The sequence below is a fragment of the Mus caroli genome, chromosome 2, assembly GCF_900094665.2.
Source record: "Mus caroli chromosome 2, CAROLI_EIJ_v1.1, whole genome shotgun sequence".
Classification (NCBI taxonomy): Eukaryota; Metazoa; Chordata; class Mammalia; order Rodentia; family Muridae; genus Mus; species Mus caroli.
Window position 1 is genome coordinate 113,949,938 of NC_034571.1, and position 20,556 is coordinate 113,970,493.

The 20,556-nt window shown below is 44.2% G+C and overlaps 1 protein-coding gene across 1 annotated transcript in view; it reads right to left on the minus strand.

The window, feature by feature from the left end:
- Tgm7 (transglutaminase 7) overlaps window positions 1-18,352 on the minus strand; it is a 22,492-nt gene extending 4,140 nt beyond the window's left edge. The window contains exons 1-9 of the mRNA XM_021157052.1: window positions 18,343-18,352; window positions 11,521-11,703; window positions 10,413-10,658; window positions 8,850-8,968; window positions 6,195-6,323; window positions 5,931-6,108; window positions 3,275-3,413; window positions 1,275-1,378; window positions 653-895 (exon numbers count right to left, since the gene is read on the minus strand). Coding sequence (XP_021012711.1) covers window positions 653-895; window positions 1,275-1,378; window positions 3,275-3,413; window positions 5,931-6,108; window positions 6,195-6,323; window positions 8,850-8,968; window positions 10,413-10,658; window positions 11,521-11,703; window positions 18,343-18,352 — 1,351 coding nt within the window. The remainder of the gene's footprint in view (window positions 1-652; window positions 896-1,274; window positions 1,379-3,274; window positions 3,414-5,930; window positions 6,109-6,194; window positions 6,324-8,849; window positions 8,969-10,412; window positions 10,659-11,520; window positions 11,704-18,342) is intronic.
- Between the last annotated feature and the right edge of the window lie 2,204 nt (window positions 18,353-20,556).

Below are 20,556 nucleotides of genomic sequence, written 5' to 3' on the forward strand. Positions count from 1 at the left end.
GCCCTCTTCTGGTGTGTCTGAGGACAGCTACATTGTACTCATATACATAAAATAAATAAATCTTATATTAAATTAAACTAAAAAATTAGATGCAATATTTGGAACACACTATAAACTATCCAATTCATTTGAATTTCAGATAAACAGTGATTTCTTTTTAGCAGAAGGATATCTCATACAGGGTTGACATGATGGCTTAGTGGAAAAAGACATCCACTATCAAGCTTCATATGAGTTCAGTCTCCAAGTAATGGAAGAAGAAAACCAACCTCCATAAGTTGTCCTCTGACCTACACACACACACACACACACACACACACACACACCACTGGGATACATGTTCCTACCAACATGCATGTATGCACATCTATACATGTACACAATAAATACATGTAATTAAAAATTAAAGATGTCACTTGAGACATATTTATAATAATAATTATTTGTCTTAATGTATCTGGAATTCAGATTTAATTGCGCATTCTATATTTTTATCTGCTAAATCTAGGCAAATCTATTCCAGGATCAAATACCCAGGATCTAAAAATCCTCCCAGTCCCCTGGGAGTTTGTCTAAGGGGGAGGGAGGTAGTGGTGCTCTAATCTGTGGTCAGTGATATACACACTCCCTCCCAGACCCAAGGCCCAGGCACCTTCTGGATACTTGTAGGAACTGGTGATGTCCAGGCGCGCATCTGACCCTACCATCTTGGTGCTAATTGCTTTCCCAATGTAACTGGTGTTATGGGCCAGGATCTCCTGGACCTGGCCACCCTCAAAAAGCCAAACGACCTCATCAGCGTTCACCTCTGCATACACAAAAGGGGTATCATAGGGTAGCTGGATGTCCCCTTCCTTGATGGCTTTCACAGAGGCAGGGCCACAGCAGAACAACCCTGTAGAGAAAACAGAAATTGTGGGACGTGGATGCCTTCAGATACATGGGCCCGAGACAGTGGGTTCTGGCCATGGGAGGTGATGAGAAATGACACCAGAGCCTTCTCCAGTTTACCAAATTCACTTATGTGTACTAATTTGTCTGACCCTCATACCATCTTCCTGACTTTACAGGCAAAGAAAGAATGGACATGCTCACTGCTCATCCCAGAGATCTCAATGTCGGTGGCAAAGTTATACCCGGGACCTGACACAGTCTAGGCTATAACCCTGAGAAGTAAGGGAAGTGGGAAATGGCCGTACCCCTCTGGCTATGTGGGTGCTCATTCTCATTGGCTTCCTAGAGAGCCTGGCCCCTGCACACGATCCCCTACGCACCACTGCTGGTTTGCTGGGGGGTGGGGTCCAGAACCTGCCAGCCGTTGTACCCCGGTGGAAGGTCTTTCCTGAGCATCCAGCACTCGTTCCAGACGTGGAAGTTCCTGTAGACAGGGGAAGGAGCCGCAGCTTGTATTTCCTGATGCCTGAAGGTTTCTCAGGCACCAGACATCGTGCAGAGTACTTTACAGCCTTTGCTTACAATTCTATTTTCTTCTACTTTGTATTAGAAAGTAATTATGATAGAGAAAGCAATCTAGGAGTCAGTGGTGCATGAGTGTGATCCCAATAGTTAAGAGGCAGAGATAGGTGGATCTCTGTGAGTTGGGGACTAGCCTGGGCTACAAAGAGAGTTCCAGGGCAGCCAGGACTACATAGAGAGACTGTGTCTCACAAATAAATAAGTAAGTAGTAAATAAATAGATAGATAAATGATAAGTAAATAAATAGATAAATGATAAGTAAATAAATAGATAAAGGGAAAATCCTATTCACAGTGGCCTCAAAAACATATGTATATTGGAATAAATCTAATCAAGGAAATAAGAGTTCTACAATGAAAACTTTAACACTGAAGAAGGAAATTAAAGAATTAATATCATAAAATTGGCTATACTGCTAAAAGCAATCTGTGGAAATGACCCTGTCACCATCAGCAAAGGAGAAACAAAGTCTTGTTTCTGTAGAAAAATAGAAGCGCCTGAGAACAACTACGCTAAGTAAGTTACGCCAGTGTCAGAAAAACAAACGTCATCGCTTCGCTCAAATGTAGTTCTTAGATTTTAATCTTTTGACATTTATTTGTCTTGGGAGGGAGTGTGCATACCCACAGGTGTGGAGGTCAGAGGACAACTTTTGGGAGACAGTTCTTTCCTTCCTCCTTGTAGGTTCTGGGTCTCTCCGCAAAAAGCATCTTTACCCACTGAGCAATCTTGCCAGCCATTAGATTTTTATAGATACATAAAAGTTACATGTATATATTATATACATACACACATATGTGAAAATACAAGTGAAACTGTCTAGGGGAGCAAAGGGGACAAGAGAAGGGGAAAAGGATGAGGCCAGGGTCTGGGAGGAATGTGCTTAATATAATATAATATAATATAATATAATATAACTTGTTAAAAACACTCTTATGTATCTGTTGGGACTAAGCTCCACAACTCTGCATTTTGATTGGCTGTGGTTTTCTGTACTGGTCTCCACCTGTTGCAAAGAGAAGTTTCCTTGAAAAGGTGTGAAGACTTCAATTATACAAGGAAATAAAATAAATAATTTTTAAAATGTCATTATATAACATAGTACCAGGCAATAAAATAAAATACATGTAAATGAGTTTTTAACTATGATATATAAAATTTATAAAATTGTATGCAAATGAATAAAAAGCTGCAGGCAGCAAAAGAGAAAACAGAATTTTAAAAAAGTAATTGCCAATTGTCATCAGAAACACTTCACCTAGCAAATGATGGAAACAGATGCAGAGACCCACAGCCAAACATTAGGCAGAGCTTGGGGACGGGGAGCTTGAGGTCTGTTTCTCACACCTGGAAATTAATAGGAAAGAGAGCAGGAAAGCAGACCCAGGGTGGGGCAGGGAGGAAGAGAACCGAGATGCATAGATAAAGCTCCCTCTGCCCTAGCCCCACAGAGAAAGCCAGACTCAGGAGCTAAGCAGAGAAATATAGACCAGTAAGTCCTGGCTTTGCCTCCTGGGGGTGTGGGAGACTGACTGCTAACAACCAAAGCCTCGGAAAGGCCAGTGACACACAGCTGTTCACATGTCCCAAGAGTGCAGGACGATATTCCATTGCCTAAGATGTCTGAACTAGTTTCCTTTGGTGATCTAATTAGCCAGATCAGCCTCCTAGGCCAAGGAATTCTTCTCTAAGCATCACCAAAAAGGTATTACAGGACAGTCACACATCCAAGGCAAGCGAATCCGTTTCATCCCCTACCTGGGACAGTGCTGAGCTGTTACAAACTAAACCTCTTACCAGATTTTGTCTGGCCTCTGAGCCGTCAGCATTTCTGCGGTTCGATCATAGTAGGTGTCGATGGTCAAGTTCCCATCTGTGTTGTGTGCAGAATGGAAATTGGAAACGACTCGGGTTGGGACACCTAAGCATCTCATTACTACAGAGAGGAAAGAGAAATGGCTGAGCTCATGTCAGGCAGAATTATGACCTTTTCGTGCACAGTTTCTCACCTTCAAACTTGCAGCAACTGTTTTATTCCCAAAGGGTGGACAAAGAGAAGCTCTTGCCCACCTGCTCACCTGCCCACCTGCTCACCTGCCCACCTGTTTACCTGCCCACCTACCCACCTGCCCATCTGCTCACCTGCCCACCTACCCACCTGCCCACCTACCCACCTGCCCATCTGCTCACCTGCCCACCTACCCACCTGCCCACCTACCCACCTGCCCATCTGCTCACCTGCCCACCTACCCACCTGCCCACCTACCCACCTGCCCATCTGCTCACCTGCCCACCTACCCACCTGCCCACCTACCCACCTGCCCACCTGTTTACTGGCCTACCAGTGGCATCCATCCACAAAGTGGAAAAAATCATTTGTGTGCAACTTAAAACAATAATTAACTTCCCCTTCCCTGCTCTTTTTTTTTTTCTCAGCAGCTCTCCAAGTCAAAAGCAATGAGACCAAAACACATGAGAATTTTAAAAGGAAAAAAAAAGTTGACCAGTTTCAAAAGAGAAACTGTGTGACCTGGAGTACGCAGCTTAACTTCTCTGGTTAGTCTCCTTGTAAGTAAGAAAGTGAAGAGCTGAACTGCCTGGCTTTCAGTTCTGAAATTCTGAATCTGTCACTCTACTTAAAAGAGTTGAAAGAAAGATGAAAATTAGAGGGCTGGGCATGTAGCTAAGCGGCAGAGTGCTGGCCTGGCATGTACAAGGTTCTGAGTTCATTCTTCAGCACTGCATCCTATATAAATAGCTAAACAGTAAGAGAGTGGCTATAGATAGAACATCCATTTTCTGTAGAAATACAGTGGGTGAGAGCAGAGATTAAGAACTGCTTACCGTCTTTGATAAGCCAGTAGCTCCCTCTTGTGGCTCCTCAGGTACGTAAAGCTGTGATTGCTCATAGCAGACATTATCCCATGCTTACACACCTACTAACTGCCTGCAACCAGGCAAGCTTCTCCCATGCTTACACACCTACTAACTGCCTACAACCAGGTGTAGTCAAGAGCCGAGCATGTCTTGGGGCTAGGTCCTCACCCCTGTCAGTATGGTAAGTTCAGAGGATGTCTGTTCTACTCACTCTTCCTAGGAGAACAGACAGTGTCTAATGGGGATGCTGAGAAGGTCACAATGTTGTTTTGGTTTGTCTGTTTGCTTGCTTGATTTTTAAGTAAAAGGAATAAGAATAAGAGTCTTTCTGTCTCCATGCACTGAAAAGCCCCCAGCAGAACCACCTGTCACAGTTCGGTGTCTTCTCCAGCACTGCGTCTGGACTTTCCACACACCTGCAGGATAAACAGACTCAAACCTGGCCTGCAGGTAGCCAAAGGCAGATTAATGGTTCTCTCTATTCAACATCCCCGACACTCTGTGGCCTGTGAGGACAGAAGGACTTGGAGAGGGGCCTAAGTGATGGGTCTAGTCCTTTTCCTGCTCTTCCTAGGATCAGAAGGTCCAGGGTGAATGTCGTAACGACCACGTGGCTACAACTGAGGCCAAGGCAGAATGGGGCCTACAGGAGGCCAGAGTAGTCACAGCCTCACCTCACGAGTAAGCTGATAAGGTCTCCTGATGTCTACTCAGATTTATATCTCTGCATCTGAGGCCCCAGAACCTAACTCTAAGACTATGCTTCCCCTCAGAGAGTCAGTCATAAACAGCAGCCTGTTCTTATCCCATGTCCCACCCCCTTCTCTTAGGGAGTCTCAGCAAACACCTAGCACAGGGTGTGAGCAGATAGCCCTATGGAAGCTCTGCTTTGCATGAGGGAGACAGGTACTCTAGGCTCTCCATCTTTCCAGATACTTGGGCCAAGAATTTGGCACTGCATTCTAAACAGTTGAGAATGCATTCAGCTGAGTAAAGTGCCCCTGATCCTCAAAAGATAGTTAGCAAGGCAGCAAAACTCTAACTATAAGTCAAGTCTCTTGGGGAGGTCTAGGTGTGCGGTCAGGCAATCTGGCATATACCTACTCGCAGCTCCATCTTCCACCTGTTGGCCCACTGCAGACTCATCTTGAGCTGAGCAGGTGGTAGGAAGAAGGGTTCTGCCTTTGTAGGGACTGCAAGTTGTTCTATCCAAATGGCCACCATTTTGTCTGTCTGTCTATCTCTTCAGGCAAGATCTCATCTAGTGTAGCTTAGCCTAACTCCCTATGTAACCAAGGAAGCTCCTGATCCAACTGCTCCCACCTCTCAAATGCTAGGATTAGAAGCATGCTCCACCATGCTCAGGTATCCACTGTTAATAGTCTTCATCAAAGAGAAGATGAAATGATTGCAAAGACTGGCAGGTAATGAACTCAGGTACACACTGCGCCTTAGCCATGGACCATTGGTGAACTCTAGACCTTTCAGGAGCTGCAATGGACTCTGAGAGTAGGTATTATCATGGCCTGGTCTGAAGGGGAAATCAGGAAGAATCAATGGGTGAGGCTTCACTCACCCGTGCACATAACAGAAGCAAAGACCCAACACTGTCCATATTTCACAGGCTGCCCGCCCTTGGCTGACCACTGCCGCAAGATGGCCACGCTGCCGTTCCATTCCAGAGGGCTGGTGCCCTGGGAGTAATCCTCTCCCCAGTTCCCCTGAAGCACACCACTGTCGTCATTGCTGTTGATCTGCAAAGGGCAGACAGGCAGTACGTACAACATTCAGGAGATGACCAGGCTGTCCCCAGGCAGGGGCAGGAAGCTTCCATTCTTACCATGGCGCTTACCACCCTGCACACATACACCACGTTGTTTCTCTGAGAGTGGTCTTTGGATGGGTTCTTTAGAAAATAGAGGCTCTTGTTCAGGATCTCAAAGCAGATATCGACGATGTCCCCTTCAAACTTCAAGGCATTTCAGGGCGAGATCAGAGAAAAGCAAAACATGTGTAGAGTCCAGAAACTTGGGCCTTAACAAGCTTGTAAGAGGTGATGTGTTTGTGCGATGGGGACATTGGGGCCTTATCGTGAGACACAATCACATATTGGATATAAATCAAACTGGAAATGTATTAGAATCAGAAGTCATATTTGTTTGTTAGTATTTCATGTGCATTCGTGTTTTGCCTGTATGCATGCCTGTGAGAGGGCATCAGATTCCCTTGAACTCCAGTTACAGATGGTTGTGAGCTGCCATGTGGGTGCTAGGAATTGAACCCGGGTCCTCTGAAAGAGCAGCCAGTGCTCTTAAGTGCAAAAAATTAAGCTGTGTGACTCTTGATGGAAATGCAAAGATTTGAGAAAATGGGAGAGAAGAGTTTTGAAGCCCCAGATTCAAAACGCTAGGGCAGCTTGCCTGCTGCAGCACTCGGGAGAGCAGGCTCTGCACCATACCTGGGTAGCACAGTGGAGCTGGCCCTGGTGGCACAAGCACAGGAGAGCTGGCAGGCGAACCAACTCAGCGCCTACCCAGGCCCAGGCCCAGATCTCGGGCTCTGAGCTGTCCCACCCCAACACATACCCCATCTATAAAACGCTGAGCTCATGACACAGGGCAAGAGCAGGGTATGGATACCAAGATTTAAACTTCACATGCTGTCTAAAGTCTCAAAATAGTGTTTCTTTAAAATTCTTTCCATCAGTTTTAAAGCATGAAAAGAATCTTTTATGGTGAGTTATACAAAAATAGTAGTGTTGCAGTGTAGAGACAGGGGGATTTCACATTTAAGGCCAGTCTGCGCTCTATGGGAAGTTAAGGTTAACCTGGGAAACCAAGTCAGGGAGAAACTGCCTTAAAAACCGTAAGCAAGCCCCGAGGAGGTGGTGCACCTTTGCTGAGGAAGAGTGTGCCTTTCATCCCAGGGCTTGGGAGGCAGAAACAGGAGGATCGCTGAGAGTTCAAGGCCAGCCTGATCTAAAGAGAGAGAGTTTCAGGGCAACAAGGGCTACACAGTGAAACCATATCTTGAAAAACCAACCAAACAAACTAACAAAAAATGTAAACAAAACCAGGCAGTGGTGATACATGCCTTTAATCCCACGTGCATATAGGCAGATCTCTGAGTTCAAGGCCAGCCTGGTCTAGAGAGAGTTCCAGGACAGCCTGGGCTACAGAGAGAAACCCTTGATTTCTCAACAAACAAACAAACAACAACAACAACAACAAACCAAAACCAAAAGTACCAGGATGAGGGTGGGATGGATAGATGATGATGGCCCAGTGTGGCAAAGAGCCTTCCACCAAACCTGATGACAGCGGTCGCCAGGGCTCACATGACAGTAGGAGGGAAATGATTCCACGTTGTTCTCTGACTTTCATATGTGCTATGGCATGTTTATGCCAATCCATATACACACATAAATAAGTAAAATTAATTTAATTTTAAAAATTAAAGCAGTAGGAGAAAGTCTGGAGAGATTGCTTCGCAGTTAAGAGCACTATCTGCTCTTCCAGAGGACCTGAGTTTGATTCTCAGCACCCTCATGGTGACTCATGATTGGAGGCATAATGTTATTGTGTACTGTGTAAAGATTATCCTTGTGTTATTAAATGCTGATTTCTGTGCCCCCATATTTGGTTGCAGTCCTCATTCTGAGAATCTCTTGTCTCAGTGTTGTGTAAACATTGCTCCCCAATTATTCCCTGATTGGCCAATAAAGCTAGCTGATCAACCAATGACTGAGCAGGGGACAGAATAGGGTTGGGCTTCTGCCCAGCCAGGGGATAGGTAGCAAGAGAGAGGAAGTGGAGATTAGCCACAGGGAGAGAGTCCCAGAGAGACCAAGAGAAAACACCTGGAGCCCCGAGCTGTCAGGGGTGGGGGTGGGAGGTGGGGGTAGGGGGTGGGTAGCCAGATTAGTTTAGAATAACACTGCTCAGTTGTTGTGCCATCATTAAAGCTTGTTAAATAGATATAATAGACCAGTCTCAAATATTTAGGAGCTAGATAGATTAAGAGGAAAACAGATACACTCTTATTTTAAAAAAAAAAAATTTTAAAGTCACTAATACATAATCTTCTGTAACTGCAATCTCAGGGAATCATAGCCTTTTTCTGGCTTCCTTGGGCACTAGGCATACACCTGGTACACAGACATGCACACAGGTAAAACACCCAAACACACACAAAAAAAGTTGTTTTCAAATGAAGTGGTAGGAGATCTTGCCTCACGGGCTGCTGCTTTCAAATCATAGAAGAATGAAAGGCTGGCCCCTAGTGGGGCTGATAACTGGTACATAAACATTCATTATAGTCGTGGGTTGGCTCTCATCATGCTTTCTTAGAATAGCATAAAAACCTTGGAAGGAAAGCCATCTTTTCTTTGCTTGCCCCTCTCGCTGGATGGGAAACTGGCCAGCACCTCGCACAGTGCCCTTTGTTTGCTAACAGCCCCCAGCAAGCCCATCCTCCCTCCAGGAGGTGGTGTTACCTGCCCATAGTTCCAAGGCCTGGAGGTAATGGAATTTGTTTGACCCTTGTAGATAAAGCCGTAGTCGCTCATGATATACTCCCGCAGTAGTGTTTCACTTGGCAGGTAGACATCATCCTCTGGGCAGAAAAGAGGAGTGGAGAGAAAAAAGAAACTCACAAGGGGAAGGACAAGCATGAAATAAAAACATCATGGAAGTGATAGCATCCTTCTGAAACAGAAAGCCAGTGGCTGACCTCGGGCAACAGAGGTTATGACTAGACCCTCTTAAAACCCAGCCATGCGCTTCTCCAGAGGCTAGTAACAAAATCTATGCTATAAAAAAATATAGATTATGAAAATTATAAGATAACTCCAGACTTTTGGGAAATACAGAAAAAAGTCACTCATTCCCAATACTTAGAAATGCCCAGCATTACTTTTTAGTATATTCTATTCTCTTGCCGTATGCATATGTGTAATTAGTTAGAATCAAATTGAATCCCACTTACTAAATTACCTCACTTAATGTTACAGTATGGATATTTTCATCGTGTTATTAGAAATTCTTTGTGGGAGACTGAAGAGATAGCTCCGTGTTTAAGAGTACTGGCTGCTCTTCCAAAAGACCTAGATTCAATTCCCAACACCCACATGGCAGCTCACATCTATAACACCAGTACCAGGGGATCTGATACCCTCACACAGACATTCAGTCCAAACACCAATGCACATAAAATAACAGTAAATAAACCATTTTAAAAAAATTCTTTGTGGGACGACACCCACTTTTGAACTTCATGGGCACCAAGCACGCACATAGTACACAAACGCAATATACACATGCGAGTAAGACACTTATAGTAAGAGACTTATATATATAGTAAAATAAAAAAAAAATCTTTGTGGGACTAATGTGGTGTTGCACACTTTAATCCCAGCATTAGGGAGGCAGACACAGGTGGATTTCTGTGAATTTGAAAATAACCTGTGAATCTGCAGAGTGAGTTCTGGGACAGTAGGACTATGTATTGAATGCCCATCTCAAAACAACAAGACAAAACAAACAAACCAAAACCCCAAACTTTATAAGTGATTTTTGCAGGCGGGTCTGTCGCAGCATGCCTATAGTTTCAACACTCAGGAGGCCAAGACAGAGGATTGTGAATTTAATACTAGCTTAGACAAACTCAGCAAGACCCCATGTCACAAAAGAAAAAAATGTAAAAAGATGTTTAGGGCTGCTAAGAGGACTGAGCAGGTGAAAGCACCTTACTGCTAACCCTGGTAACCTGAGGTCAAGCTCTGAGATCCACATACTGGCACCAACTCCCACAATCTGACCTTCACCATGGCAGTCAGTGCACACATCCACAAGCTGACTTCACACATAGTAGGTGCACACATGCACAAGCCGACCTTCACACATGTAGGTGTACACATAAACAAAGTTAAATTTTTGTTTCAGCACATAGTATTACATTGCACAGATATGCAATGATTGTCTGCCAGGCTTTGCCAAAAGAACCCGAGAGAAAATTCCAATGCAATGAGTTAGCTCTATAAGCTGGGAGCAAGCCCTACCTGTACTCCATGGGTTAAAAAGCAAGATGAAATTCCCCAGTGGGTAAGTCACACCAGGACCCTGGCCCTGAGAGATCTCTAGCTTCAGTGTGTAGTGGCCAATGACCGCACTAGCCGGTGAGAAAATCGAGACTTGGAGAGAGTTGCTGCCAATGATGAAGTCAGAAGCACTCCAGACGTTCTCAGGTCGGGTCTGGGCGAGGAAGAAAGTGGCTCGGGTCCCCAGAAGCTCTGTGGGCTCTGGTCCTGAGTAGGAGAGAAAGGGGATCCCAGACAAAGCTCAAATGTCTGTGATGGAGCTGGAGGGATGGCGGCCCGGCAGTTAAACACGCACACTGCTCTTGCAGAGGACCTGAGTTTCATACAAGACAGAATTCACTTAACTTCAGCTCCAGGGGATCTGATGCCCACTCTAGCCTCCCAGTGTGTGAGCACACACACACTTAAAAGTAATAATTTAAAAAATGGTAAAATAAGTGTGGTGAATGATTCCCTGTGGCCTGACAGAATCACTATCTTCTCCCAACATTTGCTAAAACAAAACAAAACAAAACAAAACCCTTTGATTTAAGGCTTTTACTGACACTTAAGATTTTTAGAGCCTCAGCTGGGTGGTGGTGGCACATGCCTTTAGTCTCAATCCCAGCAGTCAAGAGGCAGAGGCAGGCAGATCTGTAAGTTAAAAGGCCAGCCTGATCTACATAGTGAGTCCAAGGACATCCAGGGCTATACAGAGAAACCCAGTCTCAAAAAACAAAAAACAAAAGAAATCTTTGGGCCTTTGTTTTTTTGTTATTGTTTGTTTGTTTTTCCACTTCTAATCTGTAAAATGAGAGCATGGTAGTGCCAACTTAAAGTCTTCTATGAAAATTAAAATGAGGTCTGGAGAGTTTTATGCCATGCTGTGTACTTACAAGTTGGCTGTTGTGGCTAAAACATCAAAGTTTGCTGAGCCAGACAAATATTTCCTTAAAAGGACCAACAGTACCTGGTATAAGGATCTTGGAGGCCCCAGAAGAGAGGGGAGGGCATCTCAGAGACTGGTGACAAGAGTCCCTCCCCCAGGAACTTTCTGTTTTGAGGGAACCTGAGGGCAGAGTGAGCTCACCTGTCTCAGCCACAAAGGTGAGATGGTCCTTTTGGGGCTGGAAGGGCCGACTGAAGACTATCGTTAAGATGAAGATCTGGCCACGGCGCAGGATGAGCTTCGACAAGCCCAAATCCTCAGTGTGGTGGTCCTTGTTGTTCCTGGGGATCTGCAGTTCCACAGACCTGAGCTCCAAGGCTGCCACTTGGGGAGGGAGGACAGGTCACCGCCCAGCTGAGACACTTGGAGTCATTTATAGGGAACCTTTCTGCCTCTCTGCCTCCTAACTTCAGGATAACCTCAAAGGGCAATTCAGCAGGTCCTAGCCAGAGACAAGGAGGACATCCATCCTGGAGACACCAGAGCTGGAGGATTGGTGTCCCGGAGGGCAAAGCAAATCCCAGATAATGGAAAGCTACTCTTTCTATCATCCTGCTGGCTTATGAATAGACATATTGGGATTTTTATGAATGAAGTGAATGAGCTGTCTGGAGGCTGGACATTTGCTAAAAGGCAAGTCCCTGCTTTTAGGTATGGGGGCGGTGGATTACTTAGGGCTTACTTTCTGATTCTCAGTTTCATTTCAGGTCTATGCAGAAGACATTGTGAATATATATCTAGTGTATAGTTGTAAGATTCTCCGAGTATACTAGTCAAGTGTATGGCTTCTACAGTGACTCAGCCATGGGTTATCATCTTGAGAAGTCGCTTGGACAGGTCACCTAAGAGTCCTAGATATTAGCGTGTTCATCTGAAAAATGGGGAGATGATCATGTTTCTATTTCATAAGTTTTATATCAGCCTTCAGTAAGAATGCATGTGTGAGAACCTCTGCACTAAGCCACACACAAAGAGGAAGTGTTAATCCTGGGGAAAAAAAAAGACTGAATCCAGGATTGTCCAAATCAAAGTTAGCTGTATTTGAGTGCACTCTGGGCTGGTCAGCCACTGCTTCCCCTAAGTCAGGTTTTCAGAGAGCAGCCCTCACTTGAAAAGCTTCTTGAAGTTCTTTTTATAGAGGAGATAAGGGTGTGAGAGATTTGATAAAAAGATAAGATAAGAAGGCAAGGATAATGCATCAAGTTAAAGGGGTCAGTGGATGGGGGTTACAAGCAGTCTACATCAGACCAGCAACTTACTCTTGATTGCAAATAGAGGCCTTAATTAGTAGATATCTGAAGGCGCTCTAACATTGGACTTACCTCTTAGTTAAATTTTAGCACCATGCAAACTGTTTTAACTAAGAGAGAACTCTCACACTACACGGTATGTTCTCAATTTTGGACTTATTTCAGCCTGGGAGGTATTTGTTTGGACCTTGGTCTCACAAAAGTACCTGGTAATTAATTCTTAGTTACTCTGAGTAGTAGCTCGATTTGAATGTATTCCCTGTTCCTGCTGCTGCTGTTCATATTGCATTCATTGTCAACAAAGATTCATTAGGTTTTTCCCTCTAACAAGTCCAACCTATTAGTAGGTTTCTAATAACTATCCGCTAAGCCAAACCACCACTATCCTAGAAAGTTCGGCTGTGCCTGTATATAAAAGGGTTATTTACTCCAGGTGGGCTTTGGTGACTATTTACACCCCTTCTGGGAAAGTGAGGAGGGCCATGAGACCCTCACCTGGGTCTCCAGCCACTCCTTACCATCTGCTGTGACTCTACCTTAGTTGCAGGTGGCCTTCCCGAAGGGTTATGGTATGTGTACGAGTGAAGGAAGCCTGGGGGCAGGGCTCTGTGTATGTCACTGCTAAGGTGCAGGCGGTTCAAGGAGGAGCACACACACCCCTAAAAGTAACCTCTCACTGTGCCCTGTAAGGAAGCCCATTAAACTCACTGGCTTCCCAGAGTGAACAGTCTGAATCCTGTCTCGGTTTGTCACTGGGACTTTAGTTCTAGGAGAAGAGGTGGATGTTGCTTATGTCTTCCGCTGGGAAGGCATTTTAGCGACACTGGTTATGGGATCAAGTGTGTAAGCAAGGAAAAGGGGGATTGATGCAACTGATAGCAACTTAGGTAAGATCTCAGGGACCTACATGCTGGAGAGAGAGAACTGACTCCTTAAAGGTTGTCCTCTAATCTTCACCTGTGTGCTTAAGATTCAAGGGACCACACACACACACACACACACACACACACACACACACATGCAGAAAGGTGACCAATAAGAAAAACAGGAAAGACAGATCACAAAACTTGGACCATAGGAAAAGCAAGGATGATTTTTATTTGTAAAAGTGTCACAGTGCCAATTAGGGGCCATGGTGAAAAGTTTGAAAGCAGCCAGCCTAGATTCTGTTAAAAATATGAGATTCTATCTCTCATATTTTTGAGGGACCTGAAACATTCACACAAGACCCCTGAACTTCCTAAGAAGGTGCTCCACCCTATGCCTTCCAGAGGCCCGCCTACCTTGAAAGGTAATGTATCTTGAAGAGGAGTGAAGGGCCTCAGGAGCCCTTACCTGTGCTTCACAGGAGAGAACAGGGCTGAGACAGGCTTTCCTGGCTCCTGTCTGGCCACTGCTAAAGCAGAATCCCTAAAGGCAGCCGGCTCTGTTTCCCCGGGCCTCTTCCAGTTTGGGAAGCAAAGGAGAGAGGAAAGGTGCCTTCTCTCAGGCCCAAGACCGTGTGCATGAAGAAATACATTCACCACCAGACACTTAAGCTTTCTTTTTAGTCTACTTAATGTAATGATGTGTTGGCTCACCCAAGGGCTTTTCCTGTCAGGGAGACATGACTTAGAATAAAGGGAAAGGCTTCCAACGAAGCCAGAAAGGGAAGCTGAGAGCATCAGGAAGAAGCTAAACAATGCAGGAAATCCAGTAGAATCAATTATAAAAACACGTCAGCACCCACAAGGCCTGACTTGGATGTGGTCCCATCAGCGGCGGCGTTAATGGTGTGAAGAAAAGAAGAGGTGAGCCTCAGACACAAGACTCCTGGCGCTTACTTCATTAACACGATGACAAGGGCATAAAGGATGAAATTATATCCAGATGTATTATCAGCCTTAAGAAGGGGTGGGAGGAGACATTAAAACAGTTGTCTGCCTAGGAGGAATTCTCTGAGAAACCAAAACCCCAGCCAGCCCTGCTCTCGGGCGGGGTTGCCTCCCTCCACTTGGATCTTGGCTCTGAGGACATCACAATCAGGCTTGGGTCTTTCTTTGGCCACTGAAGATGCCCCACCCTATGACTGCTTGCTTTCATAACACCTTTATTTTCCAAAGAGGATGGAATAGCGTCTAGAGTTAGCCCCACAAAAGCAGAGACTTTGATCATCTTGAACTTGGGTTCCCCCATGTCTGAAACCAGGCATTTTAGAAAACCATAGTTGTGTTGAGAGAAGTTTTACTACAAGCCAATCCATTATCCATGTCCAAAATCATCTATATCTCACAAATCCTCTATGATGGAGTGTTACTATTGTTCCTGATATGAAGGAATGTTCTTGTCAGAACTGGAATTGAAACCCAGGCAGGCTTGCTCCAGAGTCTGTCCTTAGTCTTCACCATCCCCTGCCTTCCCTGGTAACCAGGTGCTAAATCATGTTTGCTGAATGGACAGGTGCATGCGTGCTCGAACTTCAAGGAAGGCAGCATCAGAAGGACAGTCAAGGGGCCAAGGTAGTTCAAAACATATAAATGTGTCTACAAGCATTAAGGCTAGGCCTTACTCGGATCACAATTAAAGACAAACCAAAAGAATAATGGGATCTATATTTGATCTATTAAAATATTAATAATAATAACAATATCATATTTGTTGAAGACATGTGGAAGTAGATTGTCTCATATATAACAATGGGAATATAAAATTCATACAGACCTTTTCGAGACAGGGGATCCTTGGAACAAGCTGGCTAGCCAGATTAGATGAATCAGCAAGTTCTAGGTTCAGTGAAAAGACCCTGACTTGATATATGAGGTGTAGATTGATCATCAAAAACACTTAACATCACACTCTAACCTCTGTCTGTACATGATAGACATGAGTGCAAATGTGTGCTTATATATGCACTTATACACACACACACATGATCAAAGAATAAGGGGAAATCACCCCCTAGATGCCAAAGGTAAACTAGAAGGTACTGATAATTATAGGAAAGGTTTCATTCCTTCAAGTTTTTTCAGTTTATCAAGCTTTTGTTTTGAACAGAGGTTTCTATTCTTGGGAAGTGTTACTTTGACTAAGGATGGGTTTTTGAACAGGAGCGACTCATCAAAGCTGTACATTGGGATTAGTTTAGCTGTGGTGTTTAGCCCAGACCAGAGAGGGGAAAAGCCAAGGGTGGAGATGACAGCAAGACTTCTGTCGAAACGATCTAAGTCACAGGCTAATGGGGAGTTAAATACAGGTGATCGGAAGAGCAGTAGAGGGACCACCCATGTGTGCCAGGGACCAGCCGCCATGGTGTGTGGCAGTTAATAAATACGTGTTGAAACCATTTGATTTGCAGGGCCTTCTAAGGCCCCTGCAAGTGTAGGTGAAGACCAGAGCCAACAAAAGAACCCATTGCCAAGGCCTGGGACGCTCCAGGTGGAGATACTAAAGGTAAGTTCCATATGAAAGAGCCAGCAGGAGACCCAGCCTCTGCCACCAAGCTCCAGGTGGATTCAAGCCTTCCTTTTGGCCCACTCTGTGGCTGTGCTAGCTTGATTGCTTTCCCCTATTATTATCATCATCATCATCATCATTATTATCATTATCATTATTATAATGGTTTGACAACCTCAATGCATCCTGCACTCCTTTTCATTTCTTCAGCTTAAAAAAAAAAACGAGAAAGATTACAATTTAAAAATTATAAAGATTACAAACTGGAAAATTTTCTGAAGCTATTTCTATGTAGTGAGATTACTAGAATGTTCTGTGGGTATTTAAGTGTGAGAAAATTAAAATTTCTCATAACTCAAAAGTTTAAATCCAGCCCGGTGTGGTGGCACATTCCTTTAATCCTAGCACTCGGGAGGCAGAGGCAGGGGGATTTCTGAGTTCGAGGCCAGTCTGGTCTACAGAGTGAGTTCCAGGACAGCCAGGGCTACACAGTGAAACCCTGTCTCGAACTCCCACCCCCCACCCACCCCCCTCGCAAAAAAGTTAAATCCAAACTTCTTGGTCAAAGACCCAGAGTCCTCCAGAGTGTAGCTCCAACAGAGTCCCATCTTATCTCCTGGATCCTCCTGAAGTAACTCTGCCTTTCTCACATTGTGGCCCCCAAATGGGCCATGCCCAGGTCTAGACAGCCCAGACCCTCCCTAACGCTCTCTTCTTAAAGCTATGTCTCCACTACACCAGTGTTCCAAGCAAAGTTCAGCATAGGCTCTTAAGAACATGGAACTGGCACAGTGGCTGGGTCTGTAGCTGACGTTTAGTGAGTGTCAGGAGGCCTCCAGGCTCTCTGTTCACTTAGCGCCTACCATCTCTACAACTATCCAAGAGCTTTTATCAACTCCACGTGACAGGTAAATAGAAAGATGATTAGTAAAGTTAAATAACTTGCCCAGTGTCACCTACTTGGTACCATTTAAACTTAGTTTGACTAAACCACCTAGTTCTTAGCCTGGAGGTGGTCCTAAGTCAGACGAATCCTTCCTTCCAGACAGCCATCTACATTTTTTGTGTTGTTTTTTTCACGTAGAGAAATGAACAGACCTTACAGGAGCTGCTCTAGTAGAAGAACTAGGGAGCCATCCCCCAATCCAGGCTTCTCTGTAGGACTCTAGGGGCCAAACAATGATGAAAACCACAGCTCTGTTTCCATTCCATCGTCCAAAGAACCCAGAAGCTGGGGCATTGGATGAGGCTCAGTTGATAGAGCACCAGCCTATCAAAGCTCCCGGGTCAATTCCCAGCACCACTGGGATGTAGTGGCATCCACTTGTAACAAACAAGCAAACAAAGAGTACTGAATCCCTCAGGTAGCTCAGCAGCTTGGAACGTAACTGGCCCCAGGACCCACCTGATCTCTTTCCATATTCTGCAGCTGTTTAGGCTCGGAACTACCTATTTTTCAGTTAATCACTTACTGCTTCCTTGAAATGTTTTTACTTAATGGTGACTATGTCACTGCTTAATTGTTTATACCCCAAGCACAGTAGTTTCAATAGCTGCTATGGACCAGAAAGCAGTTCCTGGGTTAACTGCACAGGTTAAATCATTAAGTCTTTTGGCTCATGTAGCTATAAATATGAAAGAAAGAGTCATCATGTCATACTCATAAAATGCAAACTAAAACCATAATGATATTCACCTTTGATCTGTTGACAATGCTTGAAATAGCAATCCCCTGTTTTGTTCAGAGCATACAGAGATGGGCTGCCCCATAGAGTGAGACTATAAACTCATCAGGCTTAAAGTCGGTTGATACCCATCAAAACTTAAAGTGGACATTGCCCTGGCTCCAACATTTATTCTTTTAGAAGTTTTGCATATAAAATACTCCTGCACATCCTTGCAAAATTCCACCAACAGGGCATCATGGTTTGTAAGGATGAATACTAAAAGATAAATACCCATCAGTAAGAGACAGTAACTAGTTAACATGTTTATTAAATAAGTTGTGCTTATATATTCTCCTTGAATTTCCCAAAGCCATTCCAGCTCTGAATTTTAAATGCAAGATGGTCTACAACTTCAGGAAAGAAAATGTTTGACTGTCTGAATGGGCTCCAAGCCCAAATGAAGGCGGGGAAAGGAGAGGAAGGAGACGACTCCACAGTGAACCATGAATGACCAGTTCAGGCTTTCTGGTCTTCTCTGCACTCCTCCCTTCCCAGCCTCACTCCCTCTCTGAAATTAACACCTCATAAAAGTTAAAGAGATTGCTAGTACTCACCGGGATCCATCTCCCTCAGGTCAGTCAAGGCCCTTCAAGTGGCCAGCATTAGGGTTCTGGTCCTGATGTTTCTCTGAGTGTTAGAGCCGTCCTTCCATCATCATGGAGCCGGGTGGGGCTGTCACTTCCTCCTCCTCCCATCCCTTCCCTGAAATTTCCCGTTGTTCCAGGTGCCTTCTAGCTTAAGGAAAGAAGCCTGTCCTAAGCCTTTAAAACGCTTGCTGAGGGGTTTGTTTCTGTGGCCTCGTTAAGCTGTAAAGTTCCCAAGTGAAGGCAAAGGCAGCTTCAGTCTGTCACATCCAGACTCAGGGTCACACTCATTCTCAACCTCTAGGCTAGCATCACCCAACAATGTCAGTGTTGGGACAGGAATGACTGGAAAACATAGTGGCCCAAGGAAAGTAACAAACGAATAGTCACAGAAGGGGACTGTGCAGCCCAGTAGGACTCAGAGAACTTTGCACCCTGAAGAAGAAGGAGGCATAGGGAAAAGGTGAACTGTCCAGGAGATTAAAGTGTCCAGAGAGACATTAAAATGTCTCTGATAGGTTGTTAACTAGTAGGAGTGCAAGACAAAAATGATGCCTTTTAGCTATTTGCACAGATACGCCTGTTTAAAAAAGATGGACTCTAAGGAACAGAATATCTAAGAATAATTATGACCTTTTTTATATTTCACCGAGTAAAAAGTAAACTCTACAGTCAGTGCATAAGATGCTTTAATTAAGAAAGAAACACTAGGTCAATGAGATGACTCAGTGGACCAGGACCCACCCGGCAGGATAGACCTGACTCCCATAAGTCATCCTGTGACCTCCACACTCACTGTCCCCCATGCTCACCAAATAAAAAATAAATCTAAGAGCATTTGCAGGTAAATAAACAGAGGGTCATCAAGATAACTTAGTATGTAAAAGCACTTGCTGTCAACCTGGCAGCCTGAGTTAGATCCCCAAGACATACATGACGTAAAAAGCACCACCTCTCATTAAGTTGTCCTCTGACCTCCCCCCTCAGCACATGCAGGACTCCACTCATGTGCTCACACAGCAGATGAATGAATAATTGAGGAAAAGAAGAAGGAAACAATGTTTAAGAAAGTAAGAAAATAGCTAAGAATGTCTCCGCAGGTGTGAGTGTGGTGTGTATAATGTGTGTATGTTTGTGTAGTATATGTGTATATGTATGTGTATGTTTATGTTGTGTATGTGTGTGTATGTGTAGGTGGTGTGTAATATGTGTGTATATGTTTGTGTGGTGTGTGTAATTGTGTGTGTTTGTGTGATATATGTATGTAGTGTATGTAATGTGTGTATTTGTTTGTGTGATGTGTATGTATGTATGTGTGTGTGATATGTGTGTATATGTTTGTGTGGTGTGTGTGTATATGTGTGGTGTATGTAATGTGTATATATGTTTGTGTGATGTGTATGCACGTATGTGTGTGTGATATGTGTATATATGTTTGTGTGTATGAGTGTGTAATGTGTGTATATGTTTGTGGTGTGTGTACGTATATTTGTGTACCAGACTGACAATTTAAAAAGAAGCAGATTCTCCATCACACATTCCTGGAGAAGAACTGAAATTGGACAATGAGCACTGTGAGAAAACAAAGACTTCACATGTTTACTGAGTCTTGTCAAAGGGGTGTAAGAGCTATGTAATTCCCTGGGTTAATTAATCTGTATGACTCACTGAAAATTCCTACACCTATCTTAATCACAGCTTTCTGGCACATCCCCTGCCTGTTTTAATGTGTAAAGTGTATTGAAAGAGTAGTTCCAAAATCGCTCATTACCAGCCAGGCATAGTGGCACATGCCTTTAATCCCAGTACTTGTAAGGTAGAGGCAGGCGGATCCCAGTGACTTTGAGGATAGCCTGGTGTACAGAGCAACTCCAGGATAGCCAGGGCTCTGTTACAGAACAAAATCCTGTCTCAAAACGCCAAAAAATAAAAATAATAAATAAATAAAATAACTCACTACCACTTTCTAAATATTCACAGGTTTTCTTTTGTCAAAATTAAAAGTAACACAATCACAAAAGAACTCACACAATATGTATTCACTGATAAGTGGATATTAGCCCAAAACTTAGGATACCCAAGATTTAAGATACAATTTGCTAAACGCATGAAACTCAAGAAGAATGAAGACCAAAGTGTGGACACTGTGCACCTTCTCAGAATTGGGAACAAAACACCCAGGGA